Source organism: Alexandromys fortis, unplaced genomic scaffold, assembly GCF_014885135.2.
Source record: "Alexandromys fortis isolate MF-2015 unplaced genomic scaffold, M_Fortis_MF-2015_v1.1 scaffold_88, whole genome shotgun sequence".
Taxonomy (NCBI): domain Eukaryota; kingdom Metazoa; phylum Chordata; class Mammalia; order Rodentia; family Cricetidae; genus Alexandromys; species Alexandromys fortis.
The window spans coordinates 5,866,149-5,880,212 of NW_026067961.1; the positions used below are offsets into that span (position 1 = coordinate 5,866,149).

At 42.0% G+C, this 14,064-nt stretch overlaps 1 protein-coding gene across 6 annotated transcripts in view; it reads left to right on the top strand.

The window, feature by feature from the left end:
- Positions 1–14,064, top strand: part of Kif1b (kinesin family member 1B) — a 135,589-nt gene that overhangs the window by 24,182 nt on the left and 97,343 nt on the right. For all 6 annotated transcript variants that reach the window (XM_050153342.1, XM_050153343.1, XM_050153338.1 and 3 more), the window contains exons 3-5: positions 9,644–9,720; positions 11,221–11,400; positions 13,237–13,302. In XM_050153342.1, coding sequence (XP_050009299.1) covers positions 9,644–9,720; positions 11,221–11,400; positions 13,237–13,302 — 323 coding nt within the window. The remainder of the gene's footprint in view (positions 1–9,643; positions 9,721–11,220; positions 11,401–13,236; positions 13,303–14,064) is intronic.

Sequence of the window (14,064 nt, forward strand, 5' to 3'; positions counted from 1 at the left end):
GGGAGATGGCTCAGCAGTTCAGAGCACTTGCTGTTCTTGCAGAGGGACCAGGTTCACACTGGGGTGGGTAACTCAGAACTCTGGATCCAGGGGAACCCCATACTGTCTTCCGACTTCCATTGGCTGGAGCAACTGTGTAAACTAGGCTGGCCTGGATCTTAACTGCCTGTATCTGCCTTCTGGGTGTTGGGATTAAAGACGTGTGCCACTGCCAGGCGGCGGTGACACACGCCTTGGAGGCAGAGGCAGGTGGATCTCTGTAAGTTCGAGACCAGCCTGGTCTACAGAGCTAGTTCCAGGACAGGCTCCAAAGCCACAGAGAAACCCTGTCTCAAAAAAACAAAACAAAACAAACAAACAAACAAAAAGACGTGTGCCACTGTGCCCTCCCAACAATAAGATCTGCTAGGAAATCTGGTCTTTGCTTTCTGCTTTCCGTTTTAGAGTTCAGTTTTAAAAATCCATGTCCATAGCATGGACATTGTGATTGCTTTTGGTAGCCTGGTGAGGTGTGAGACAGAGAGTGAGCTAGCTAGCAAGCTGGAGAGCTGATCTGCTTCCTGTCAGGCAAGGTAGGCATCCACAACTTAAGTGTTTGCTGTCGAGGATTGTGCAGTGTAGTAGACTAAATGCTCTTCCCAGTGTGTTGTTAGTGTTGTGGGGATGTAGGCATAAACAGGAAATTGGGTTTTGTCATTCAGCAAGCAGAGGGCACAAAGCTTTAGTTTTTAAGTCTTGTTTTGGATATAGTGTAAGTAATTGAAGTAGTACGGCACCTGTTAGAAAGCCCTGGCGCGGGGCTTCTTTATAAGGGAGAGAGGAGAGGGGAGAGGCTGGAAATTTCTTAGAAGCCTTTGTTTTGGAAGGACAGAGAACACATTGAGGACATGAGTTAACTGCTTATATTGTTTCGCCAGACATGTTCTGGCCAGAAACCAGAGAACCCCTTTCACTGTGAAAAACTTGAGACAAAATATGTACAGGGAAAACCAAAAACCTTTACTTTTTATATATTTTTAATTGTGGAGAAAATGTGATTTCTAATTCAAAACACTAAACACCTAAGTTGTCTTATTTAGGCACTTACGAAGTTTATTCATTCAGTCCTCAGAATAATCTAACTAGTTTCCTTAACTTTTTCTATTTAAAAGAATTTTTTTTGTTTATTTTGTTTCATTTTACATACCAACCACAGTTCCCCCTCCTTCCCTCCTGATCTTTCTCATGGCTTTAAAGTCATTGAGGCAAGGAGACTTTGTCTTGCTTACCTGGGCTCTCCTTTATCTTGTAATTAGACCTTGGCTGTCTGGGCTGTCCCCCAGTCCTTGTAAGAGTCACCTGTGCTGTACAGGTCAACATGGTTACTGTTGTACTATTTCGTTCAATAACACTTTTGTCCAATCTGGATATAATTTTAGATTAAGTTTGGCTTGGGGGGGGCTGTTTGAGGTAGGATTTCTCTATGTAGCCCCCGCTGTTCTGAAAATTGGCCTTGAACTCGCTGAGATTCACCTGCCTCTGAGTGTTGGGATTAAAGGTGTGTGCCACCACTGCCCACTGTTTTTCTTTATTAAGTGAAATCATAAAATAGAAGGGCACAACTATCAGTTCAAATCTTTGGGCTACTCAGATCAAATAAAATGGGGGCTTTCCAGAGAGCCCCCCCCCTCTTTTTTTTCATTGAGATTGCCTTACTGTGTGGCCCTCAATGGCCTGGAACTTGCTTTGTAAATGAGGTTAGTTTTAAACTCATGGTTGTCCTCCCAGATTTGCCTCGTTAGTGCTGAATTACAGGTCTGTGCCAACAGATGAAGGTTCACCTGTTTGTTTTCAATATCTGTTGAGTGTGTACGTATGTGCCTGAGCAAGTAGTGCATGTGTAGAGGTGAAAGCACAGTTTTCTAGAGGCGGGTCTCCTGCCTTCCAGTTTGCTGAGGCATCTCTCGTGATTCTGCTGCTGTTCTGTGTCAGTGAGGTGCCTGATAGGGTGCTGGGATCTGAACTCTAGGCCTCTTAACTGAGCAGCAAGCTCTTAGTTGCAGGGCCGTCTGTGCAGCTGCTGACTCTGGGAGTCAAAGTCAGGTTTATGTGGCTAGTACTTTTACCCCCGAGCTACCTCTCGGGCCCCAACCTCATCTCCTTGTAAAATTGTTCAAAATTTGCTTAGGAAGATCAGAATTGTTCGTTGAGAAGCTCTTCATTTCTGGTGTGGGAGTGTGGGGCCTCACTGTGTAGCTCGGGCAGGCCTCACCTTGCTATTTTTCCTGCCTTGATCTTCTGAGTGATTGCATTACAGGCATATGCTACCATATTCAGCCTTGAGAATTTTAGAAAACACTATAAAACAAGCATGTTCTAAATTCTATTTTATTATTCTTTGTGTATAAATATTTGCCTGCATGGACGTCTCTGTACCACCCGTGTTCCTCGTACCTGTGGAGGTTAGGAGAGGTCAGATCCCCGGGAACTGGAATTACAGGTGGTTGTAAGCTGCCTTGTGGGTACTAGCAGCTGAACTCAGGACCTCGGGGGAAGTCACTGCTCTTAACCCTGGCGCTGTCTCCAGCTGTTTCGCACTGTATGTCTGTATCTCTGTGTTAGAACTGTACTGATTGTCTCTCCAGCTGTATCGCACCGTAAGTCTGTATCTATGTGTTAGAACTGTACTGACACAGACAGTTGTAGTTTTCCTTTCATTTTTCCTCTTTCTCGCTTTCCTTCCTTTCTCCCTCTTTCTCTCCCTCCCTTCCTTTCCTTCTTTCTTTTCCAAGACAGGGTCTCTTTATATAGCCCTGGCTGTTCTGGAACTCACCATGTAGACCCAGCTGACCTCGAACTCATAGAGATCTGCTTGCCTGTGTCTTTGAAATGCTGGGATTAAAGATATATGCACCACCCCCAGCTTCTTTTCTTACTATATATTTTTTTGTTCTTTGGGATTGAGTATATGGTGAGCATGTATAATATACCTACACTAGTTTTTATCATGTTAGAGTATGTAATTATTTTAAACAATTAAAACACTTTGTGATTATATGTATTTTGTTCAAATGTACTTTATGCTCTCTGCCATTTTACTATATTTCCAGAAGACTCTACTAGGGTATGGCTTTAGGGTTTTTTTTTTTTTTGTTTTTTGTTTTTTGTTTTTTGAGACAGGGTTTCTCTGTGGCTTTGGACCCTGTCCTGGAACTAGCTCTTGTAGACCAGGCTGGTCTCGAACTCACAGAGATCCGCCTGCCTCTGCCTCCCGAGTGCTGGGATTAAAGGCGTGCGCCACCACCGCCCGGCTTGGCTTTAGGTTTTGATTTCATGGTTTTGTAATATAAGTGGTGTACATATTTTTATTTTTGTGCCTTTTTTCCCCTTAATTTTTAAAAAATATTTATTTATTTATTATGTATACAATATTCTGTCTGCATGTATGCCTGCAGGCCAGAAGAGGGCACCAGATCTCATTACAGATGGTTGTGAGCCACCATGTGGTTGCTGGGAATTGAACTCAGGACCTTTGGAAGAGCAGGCAATGCTCTTAACCACTGAGCCATCTCTCCAGCCCTTTCCCCTTAATTTTTGACATAGGATATTTTTTGGCAAAAGAAGGCTACTCTGGTATCACTGGACTTTTTTATTTTGTGTTTTTGAGGCAGGGTCTTACTGTGCAGCCTTAGATGTCCTCAAACTCATGATCCTTCTGCTTCAACATCCTGAGTGCTAGAATTACAGACATGAACCACTGCACCTAGTCCATCACTAGGAGTTTTAACCAACCCAAGCATGCTTCTTCAGAAGAGCCCAAGCATGCTTTTGAGAAGAGCGAATATAAAGTTACAGTGCTCCCACACTGATGTGTTAATTATAGTTGCAGGCAGAGTCTTAGTAGTTTGTCGACAACAGTGTAATTACTACATTAGTGACTTTGAGATATTAGATAAACAAATTTATTCTAGAGAATAAAAAGGGTTTTAAATACAAATCTTGTTTTAAGCGCCTTGTTTTCTGGGGTTCAGTAATGAAAACATTTCTGCGTCTTTGTGCTGTGGTAACTAAATTGGAAAGCAGGCAAGGAGAAGAGGAGGGAAGGAGTAAAATTGAGTGTTTAACAGCTTTGGAGGTTGTTTTTAACATTATTTAGTTTATTGTGTGGCTGTGCACACACTGTCGTGTGTCTGTGGAGGTCAGGGAATAACTTGTGAGAGTCAGTTCTCTCCTTCCACCGTGTGGATCCCAGGGACCAAAGCCAGGTCGTCAGGCCTGACTGGCCAGCACTTTTCCCTCTGAGCCATCTTGCTAGTTCTCTAAGGTTTAGCTTTTTAAAAACTATTGATTATTTGTGTGTATTTGTGTGCGCCTGTGTGAGTTTATTTATACTAAAGAATTCAGTAGTTGTCAGAACCCCTAGAACTGGAGTCTAGGTGGCTGTGCACTGCCGTGGGGGTGCTGGATGAGGGTGCTGCACCTGAGTCCTCTGCGAGAGTGGTAAACGCTAACTGCTGTGCCATCTCCCTGCCCCTCTGAAGTTAATCTTAACTTGAAGTGCTGTAAGAAAGAGAACACGATTAGTTCTGGTTCATTATTAAACTAAGGCCTTCGAAACATTTCATGATCGTGTTTTAAAGATAGTCGTCTCTACTATAGGTAGCAGACACCATCTTGCTCTTCTCTGTCCCCTTTAAGGTAACCAGTGTTGACTGTGGCATGAGGAATTAAGAGTTTGAACCCAAAGGCAAATGGTGTGAAGATTTCCTTGAGAGGATAAATGAGGGTTCTAGCTTCCCTTTGGTTTGGGAAAAGGAAGCATTCAGGACTTTGGCGCTGCACCTGCTTTTCAGTTTGATAAAGGAGGACTGAGATAGTATCGTTCAGGAGGGGAGCAGAAGGGGCACAGCTTTTCAGTCAGCCTGAGCTATGAGGTCCTTCCCTAGCATTCCATCAAGTGTGTGTGTGTCTCTGTGTGTATTTATATGCATGTGTACATGGTGGTGTTTTTTCTCTCTCTTGTTTTTGGTACTTCCTGACTGCACATTCCCCTCTCCCATTCCTCACACCCCATCTCCACTCTCCTCCAGATCCTCCTCAGATTCCCTTCAGAAAAAAGCAGCCTTCACAAGGAATATCCATGAGCATGGCTTAACAAGATACAGTAAGATTAGACACAAACCCTCATATTAGGGCTGGGTGAGGCAATTCAGTAAGAGGAAAAGGGTCACACGAGCATCTGAAAAAGCAGAGACTCCCACTCCCACTGTTAGGGGACCACCTCAGAAACACCAAGCTAACAAACATATTATGTATTCAGAGGCTCTAGTGCAGACCATACAGGCTCTGTGATTGCCACTTCAGTCTGTGAGCCCTTACGAACCCATTTACTTGATGTCTGTGGACCGTGTTCCCCTGGTAATCTCAACCACTCTGGTTCCTACATTCTGCCCCTCTTCCATGGTGTTCCCCAATGTCCTAGGGGAGGGACCCAATGGAGATCTCCAGTTTGGGCTCTCTTTCTCCATGTAGTATTTGGCTGTGGGTCGATTGGGCTAGGCACTGATCTATGACCATGGATGTAGCAGGTCTCAGACCCAGACAAGGCCCTGGTTGCAGCCCCGGTCCAGACAATACCATGACCCCAGTTGACAGCCTTAGCTACTCAAATTGGCCTGACACTGGCAGCGGCACAGCCCTTGGACACCAGCATGATTACAGGTGTGTCCCAAACGCCGGGCATCCACATGAGTCTTAGTAGCAGCATGAGCAAGGGACACCAACACAGACCCAGACGTGGTCCTCGGCAGCAGCCCAGGCAGGGTTGTCACCATGGTTCCAGGTGGCCCATGCAGGTCACCCAGATTGGCAAGGCCACCATGGCAGCATGACCCTTGGACACCTACATGACCCCACCACAGGCCTCTGCATGGACCCTGGTGACGACAGAAGCCACAGACATCAACACAGGCTTCTGCATTGTTCTAGGGCCCTGGATCAAGACTTGGCCCTTGGTCACAGCCCAGGCCAGATATATTTTATTTTTTAATATTTTATTTATATATGTGTTATCTTAGATATATAAAATATTTCCTAATTAAAAATATTATCAGGAATCATAGGCTGGATAGCACAAATAGCCCTATGATAGAAAAAAATCAGTAAAATGATTCCTAACGAGCTGGACAGTGATGGCACAGGCCTTTAATCCCAGAACTTGGGAGGCAGAGGCAGGCAGATCTCTGAGTTCGCGGCCAGTGTAGTCTACAGAGTTAGTTCCAGGACAACTAGGGCTGGTACACAGAGAAATCTTGTCTCAGGAGGGGGGATTCCTAACGATATCCTTATATATTATCAGACACCTTTTCTGTACTCATACACACACACAAAAAATTGAAAAACAATATAAAAAAAGAATATGGCTGGTGAGGTGGCTCTGGTTATGAGCACTTCATAGGATCTGGGTTAATTTCTAGTGTCCACGGGGTGGTTTACACCATCTGTAACCCCAACTGCAATGGACCCAACATTCATCTTCTGCACTCTTCAGGCCAGGCATGTAAGTGATGCATAGACACAGTGCGGGTAAACTCCCATAGAAGAAACCCCCAGAGAAAAGAAAACAACAAATAATTCTACAACACAGATACAGAACTTAAGTAGAAATTAGGGGATGGAGAGATGACCCAGTTGTTAAGAGTACTGGCTGCTCTTCCAGAGGACTGTCTGATTTCCAGCACCCGTTTGATGGCTACCAACCATCTGCAACTCCAGTTCCAGAAAATCTGGTGCCCTTTTCTGGCCTTGCATGAAATGCATAGACATACATGCAAACAAAATACCCTACACATAAAATACAATGTTTTCTAAAGGTAGCAGAAATTACCATCCTTCTGAGGTTCCTGATAATGCTTTCCTCCTGAACAGTATAAGTAACAATGTTTTTTCATTTGATAACTAAGTATTTCAAATATGGGTAGATTTCAAGAGCTAATTCCGGGATAACTCTAAAGCTACAGAGAAACCCTGTCACGAAAAGAAAAATCAAATATGGGTAGATTTAATATTATTTATGAAAACTATTATTCAATTATATACTGTCTGTGTGTTGCTTGGGATTGAGCTTGGTCTTCTGTGCTAGGAAGGCACTGAACTAGAACCCAAGCCTTATAAAGAGCTTTTGAAAAATTGTATATTTTTGTTCATTGTTTTGTTTTGTTTGTTGATTTTGTTTGTTTGGTTTTGGTTTTTTTGAGACAGGGGTTCTCTGTGTAACTGCCCTGACTCTGCTGGAACTTGTTCTGTAGACCAGGCTGACCTCTAACTCATAGAGCTCCTTCTGTCTCTGCCTTCTTTCGGAGTGCTGGAATTAAAGGCTACTGCCTGGCCTATTTATTGTTGATATAAGTGATTCTTTAAAAAACAAACAAACAGGAGGGGGCTGGGAATGTAGCATATGGTAGCCCACTTGCTTAGTTTGTGCAAATCTCTGGCTTCAATCCCAGAAAACGAACAAACAAGAAACCCAGATTGGTTGTATAACTATCAGAGGCTTCAAAGATCTGAGAGAAAAACTTGCTGAGAAAGAAGAAAAGGATTTCATGTGAACTTACTACACTCTGATGTAGATTTTCTTTGTTTTTCTCCGTAGGGAAATGATAAATCAAGGGACATTATCTGAGAATTTGTATTTCTCTTGTTCTTGACAGAATGACGTGTGGATGAAGTGTTGGGAACGTCAGTTTTCTAGATGAGCTTATTTAACCATGCTTCAGAGTGCTGAAGACTGACCTCAGGGACACGCCCAGCACCTCGTGGTTCTTACTAGTTTTTAGCTCTGTCTCATACAACAGGACTCTAAAATTTGTGTTCTTGGTAGAGTTCGTTGTCTAATTCGTACTGTTAAAACCAGGAAACTTTGCCAGTTGGTGATAGTGCATGCCTTTAATCCTAGCATTAGGATTGGGAGGCAGAGGCAGGTGGAGCTCTGTGAGTTTGAGGCCAGCCTGGTCTACAAAATGGGTTCCAGAACAGCCAGAGCAAAAGAGTGAAACCCTGTCTTGAAAAACTAAAAAAAAGCAAGGAATAAAAGAGAGTTTTAAACAATGCCTGTGGCTTAATTTTAGGGGTTAGCTATGTGCATATAGCTACATGCAAATATATAAAATGCCTTCTTCTGTTTCACTTTGGTGATCATTGTGTGTAGAGAGTAAGCATTTACGTGATGATGTCTTGGCTAATTGTGGCAGCTCTGCAGATTCAAATTCTGAATCTGCTCTGTGACCTGAGGAATATTGAGCTTTTCTTTGATGACTTCTTCATAAAATGGGGATGAGAAAGCATTTGCCTCACTGGGTGATTGGGAAGATAAAGATTTCTAAATGCAAAAGACTTAACGGGTTGGAGGAACGACGTGGCGAATTCTGGCTGGTTGTACTCTTGTCAGACTTGGATTAAATCACTGTGTATTTGTAGAGATGTTCTTTCTAGAACCATGTTCTCTTGACACATGATTATGTGTAATGTGAGACTTATTAATTCTCTGTCAGCGTTTGAGGTTGCCACATAAGTATGTGGCTGTACCCAGAGGAATCCGGCCAGAGGGAGAACTTAGCATCATAGCAACGGTTGCTGTTTGTGTGCTGCACACCAGCTGCTGAGGACAGGTTTACTTTTCAGTCCTGTTGTCCCGGACAGTTTGGGATGTAGCCTTGCCTCAGCGAAATGATTTGCTTGAGCTATCCAGTCTTAGAGATTTCATGACTACATGTTTGGAACAGTCTGTCTCATGTGAAATATGAGATAAAGCTTTGTATATATAAAAAAGAAGGATTAAACTTCAGCATTCAGTCAGTTGCTGCAGTGTGGTATGGTGGTATTAGTCACATGAGAAAGCATTTTCAGTATGTGTGATGAGACTTGTAATTTATTAGTACACTGTGGTTCTGCAAAAACATCCATGCACATATATACATGTAGTAGATTGCATATTGTCTACTGTGAATTTCAGAAAAACACAAACTACAATGAATACCTCATTACCAAATGATTTTTTATTTTTTTATTTTTATTTTTTTAGTTTTTTAGTTTTTCAAGGCAAGGTTTCTCTGTAGCTCTGGAGACCAGGCTGGCCTCGAACTCACAGAGATCTGCTTGCCTCTGCCTCCCAAGTGCTGGGATTAAAGATGTGCTCCATCATCTCCCAGCTCCAAATGCGTTTTTGAAGTAGATAGCAAGTATTTCCAAAAGAGTTTGTTTCATATTAGGTTGGATTAATATAATAATATCTTTCTAATTTTTATTTCTAATGTGTTGAAGTATTTCAAACCTTATGAGGTGCTTTGAGATAGAAACAGCCCATTTCCAAGTTTTATCTGCTAACTTACCTTTGAAAGGACACTCAGTCCTAGATTTACTGAGAACCTGTTATATTCTGAGTACTGGTAATATCCAATTGAGTGTGTGGTCTGATCTGAGTGTGTTTGTGTGTTCTAGTATAAGTATAAATTGTCTCTTAAATGATATTTTTATTTTTTGATTGTCTTCTTAAGACTCAATAGTATAAATATGCTGTTTGGAATGATTTGAGCATATAGTATAATATATTGAGCTAATGAACTTACAATTGAAGGACTTAACACAATTTAATATTTTTATTCTCTAGGTATTATTAACCCAAAGAACCCAAAGGAAGCACCAAAGTCTTTCAGCTTCGACTACTCTTACTGGTCTCACACCTCGGTGAGTCCCTGCCTCCCTCTGCCTTTCTTGTCTTACTTTTATCCTAGGTTGTTTCAAGATCCAATTCTGATTTTCCGAGTGTGGCCAAGGATGAGTTCTGTGTGTGTGTTTGAGGAAGATGTGTTACTAGTTTTTTGTTGTTTTGAGATAGCATCTCATTGCTCACATTGGCATTGAACTTACTGTATACTCTAGGCTAGCTTCAAACTTGGGCCAGTCAGTATTCCTGATTTACCCTCTCAGGAGCTAGAATTACAGGAATAGGCTATAACACATGGCTAATAAAATCTCAGTTTATAAGTTCATTTAAAAAAATTATTTGTTTGTTCATTCATGGCGTGTGTGCTTGTGTGAGTGCGTGCAGGGGATTCATGTGTGTACATATGAAGACTGGAGGTTAATATTTGTGTTCTTCATCACTTTCCACCATATTGAGACAGGGTTTCTCTGTACCAGTAGCTCACTGACTGGCTGAACTGTCTGGTCCGTGAGCCCTATGATCCGTTAAAGATGCATGCTGCCATAGGCAGCTTTAATGTGGGTCCTGAAACTCTAAACTTTGGCTTTCTTGTTTGCACAGAAGCCCACAGTTTACCCACTGAGCCATATCCCTGGCTTCTTAATTTATTTTCATTTTTAAAGACAGTTTTTTTTTGAAGTCCTGGTGTGGTGGGTGATTTAGTCCCAACAATCAAGAGACCGAGGCAGATGGATTTCTGTGAATTCCAGGACATCCTGGTTGATATATAAAATTCCAGGCCAGCCAGAGCTGTATAGTGAAACTCTTAAAAAAAAAAAAAAAAAAAAAACCAAATAAGACAGAGTCTGACTTGGGCCTCACTACGTGTAGCTGAAGCTGACCTTGAACTCCTGATCCTCCTGACTCTTTCTCCTCAGTGATGAAATTACAACTCTGTGTTATTACATCCAGCCATAAGTTCAGTTTTGACGCAGTGTACCTGAGGAATAAAATATTTACTTTAATCAAGTATTTTGGTTCTTCCTGACTCCTTTAGTCAGTGTAGGACCAAATCTTGGTGACTTTAAAGACTGGCTTTCGTTTCTGTGCACTTGTGTCTGAGGCATTGTAATTTGTACTGTTTTGTGAGAAGAGATGTTCCACACTGTCTGCAAAGCCTAATCAAGGAGAGGGTTGAGGGAGGAATTGAAAATGTTCTTCACTAAAATTGTATTTTTCTTTTAAGTAGCCACACTGTCTACAGTAAGTTCAAAGAAGTAGTTTTGTATGTGAACCTGACCTTTGGTCTGTTATTCTTGTTTTTTCCTTAAGAAAATCTTGGAGCTCCAACTTCTATAGTGCCTTTCTATGTGAATATGTGTGTGTGTGTGTAAATGAAAAAAAATGTGTAGAAGGCTCTTTAAAAATGTATAGTTTAAATGACTACTCTGATTCCAAACATTTTTAATGTAGAAGTTGTCAAATTAATATAGGAAAGACTATTAGTAAATGACTGTAACTTTTCTTCTTAATCTTTACAGCCTGAAGATCCCTGCTTCGCATCACAGAATCGTGTGTACAATGACATTGGGAAGGAGATGCTCTTACATGCCTTTGAAGGATATAATGTCTGTATTTTTGCCTATGGGCAGACTGGTGCTGGGAAATCCTACACAATGATGGGGAAGCAAGAAGAAAGCCAAGCTGGCATCATTCCACAGGTAAAGCAATTGAATGTCAGCATCTGTGCCCATCAATACTTTCAGTTGCAGATTGCTTTTTATTTACCAGAAAATGTATTCAGAGACTGTGATATGTAAGGCACAAGGGAGACCGCTTGTCTGTTCCCTCAGAAGTGCTTCCTATGAGAGGAAAAGATTGGCATATTTTTAAGATGAAAGAGTTAGCATTTTCTAGAAACATTGCTGTTTCTGAACTGCCACATTATCCTATCTTTTAGTGTTATCAGCTACTTATGCTGGAACCCTCAGGAAATGTTGTTGTGATTTTATCAAAAGTTCCTATATAGCCGGGTGGCGGTGGCACACAATTTCAGTTACAGCACTCAGGAGGCAGAGGCAGGAAAACCTCTGAGTTAGAGGCCAGCCTGATCTACAGAACAAGTTCTAGGACACCTAGGGCTACACAGAGAAACTCTGTTTCAAAAAATCAAAATAATAAAACAAAAAAATTTTTTATATAGATCACCTCTAAAGAGTGTATTTTTTTAAAATATTTATTTATTTATTATGTATACAATATTCTGTCCGTGTATATGCCTGCGGGCCAGAAGAGGGCATCAGACATCATTCCAGATGGTTGTGAGCCACCATGTGGTTGCTGGGAATTGAACTCAGGACCTCTGGAAGAGCAGGCAATGATCTTAACCACTGAGCCATCTCTCCAGCCCCAAGAGTGTATTTTTATTTTCCTTTTTTGTGGTTCTAAGGAATACCCTAGGGCCCAGTGTTTAAGGAAGTACTCTGCTGCAAATTACATTCTATCCCTTTGTTTTTTAAATTTGTGTGTTTTAATTTTTTTAATTAGTTTTTTAATTTTTTTTATTTTTTGAGACAGGGTTTCTCCACAGCTTTTGGTTCCTGTCCTGGAACTAGCTCTTGTAGACCAGGCTGGCCTCGAACTCACAGAGATCCACCTGCCTCTGCCTCCTGAGTGCTGGGATTAAAGGTGTGCACCACCACTGCCCGGCTTAGTTTTTTAATTTTTAAAAATTTAATGTGCTACGATGCCCAGTTCATGGGGCTCCAGGGATCCAGCCCAGGGCTTTGAGCAAGCTAGGCAAGCACTCTGCCAGCTGAGCTGCAGCCCCGTACCCTCTTTAGACTGTAAGTTTTGTTTATGATAAATAATGTTGCCATCAGGTCTTTGGTTTTTGCTTGTTTATTTGCTTTTTGACTCCGTTTCAGTACATAGCCCTGGCTGTCTTAGAACTCAGTATGTAGTCGGGGCTGGCATGGAACTCACAGAGATTCTTCCTGTTTCTGCCTCCAGAGTACTTGCATTGAAGGTATGCACCATCACATGCAGGCCATTGCAGTTAAGTCCTTGATTATAAATTTTTGCTCATTTTTAGTTTTATTGCTGTAGTGATGTATACTAGTTACCTGATTATAGGATGAAGAATCAAATTTGAATAAACGGAGGTTTCTTCCTAAGGAAACAATATCAATGTTCTGTTGTTGAAGGAGAATAGCAATTAGGAGCATATCAGAGTATAAATTTTTTTTTGCTTTTGTTTTTCGAGACAGGGTTTCCCTGTAGCTTTGGAGTCTGTCCTAGAACTCGCTCTTGTAGACCAGGCTGGTCTGGAATTCACAGAGATCCATCTGCCTCTGCCTCTCAAGTGCTGGGGTTAAAGGTGTGTGCCACCACTGCCTGGATAGAGTATAAAATTTTTATTTAAAATATTAATTGTGTTTGAGATTTATGACGCGCACATTTGGAGAGAGAAAAAGGGAGACTATCATCTATTGCTGTGAATAGTGAGGTGCTTCTCTGGCTGGGCTGTTGACGGTCCCTTTCATTCTGCTCCCTAGCTGTGCGAGGAGCTCTTTGAGAAGATCAACGACAACTGTAACGAAGAGATGTCTTACTCTGTAGAGGTGAGTGGAGCGTGATGGGGTCCTGTCCCTCCATTCCCTTACATTCCTTTTTGAGAAACGGTCTCTTACAGCAGTCCTAGTCTCACTGTAGACCAGGCTGGCCTTGAACTCACAGAGCTCTGCCTGCCTCTGCCCCTGCCTCCTGAGTGCTGGGATTAAAGGTATTTGCTACCGTGTTCAGCCTGCCTCTATTATCTTTTAAAAGTATTCATTTAATGCCTGGTGGTGTGGGAGGTAGAGGCAGGTGGATCTCTTAGTTCAGGGCCAACCTGGTCCAAAGATCAAGATCTAAGCTAGGACAGTTAAGGCCTAAAGTTTTGAAAAACAAACAAACCAATCCATTTAATTAATTAATTAATTAATTAATTATTTAATGTATTTGTGCACAAATGTACAATCAAGTGTCATGATGCAGGAATGGAAGTTGCTAGAGTTGATTCTATCCTTCCTCTTTGTGGAATCCCAAGTATTGAATTTAGGTCTTCTCACTGGGCTGGGCCCCATTGCTTTTTTTCTCCTCTCCTCTCCTCTCCTCTCCTCTCCTCTCCTCTCCTCTCCTCTCCTCTCCTCTCCTCTCCTCTCCTCCCCTCCCCTCCCCTCCCCTCCCCTCCCCCCTCCCTCTCTCTCTAGTCTGGAAATCCACAGTACTGGGATTGTAGGTGGGTTCCCCACCTTGGCTGTGTTAAAAGGTTCTTGGTTGTGACTTCGTTACTGCTCACTTAAAGTATTCCCTTAATTTTATGGGTTTAGACTGTTTCTGAC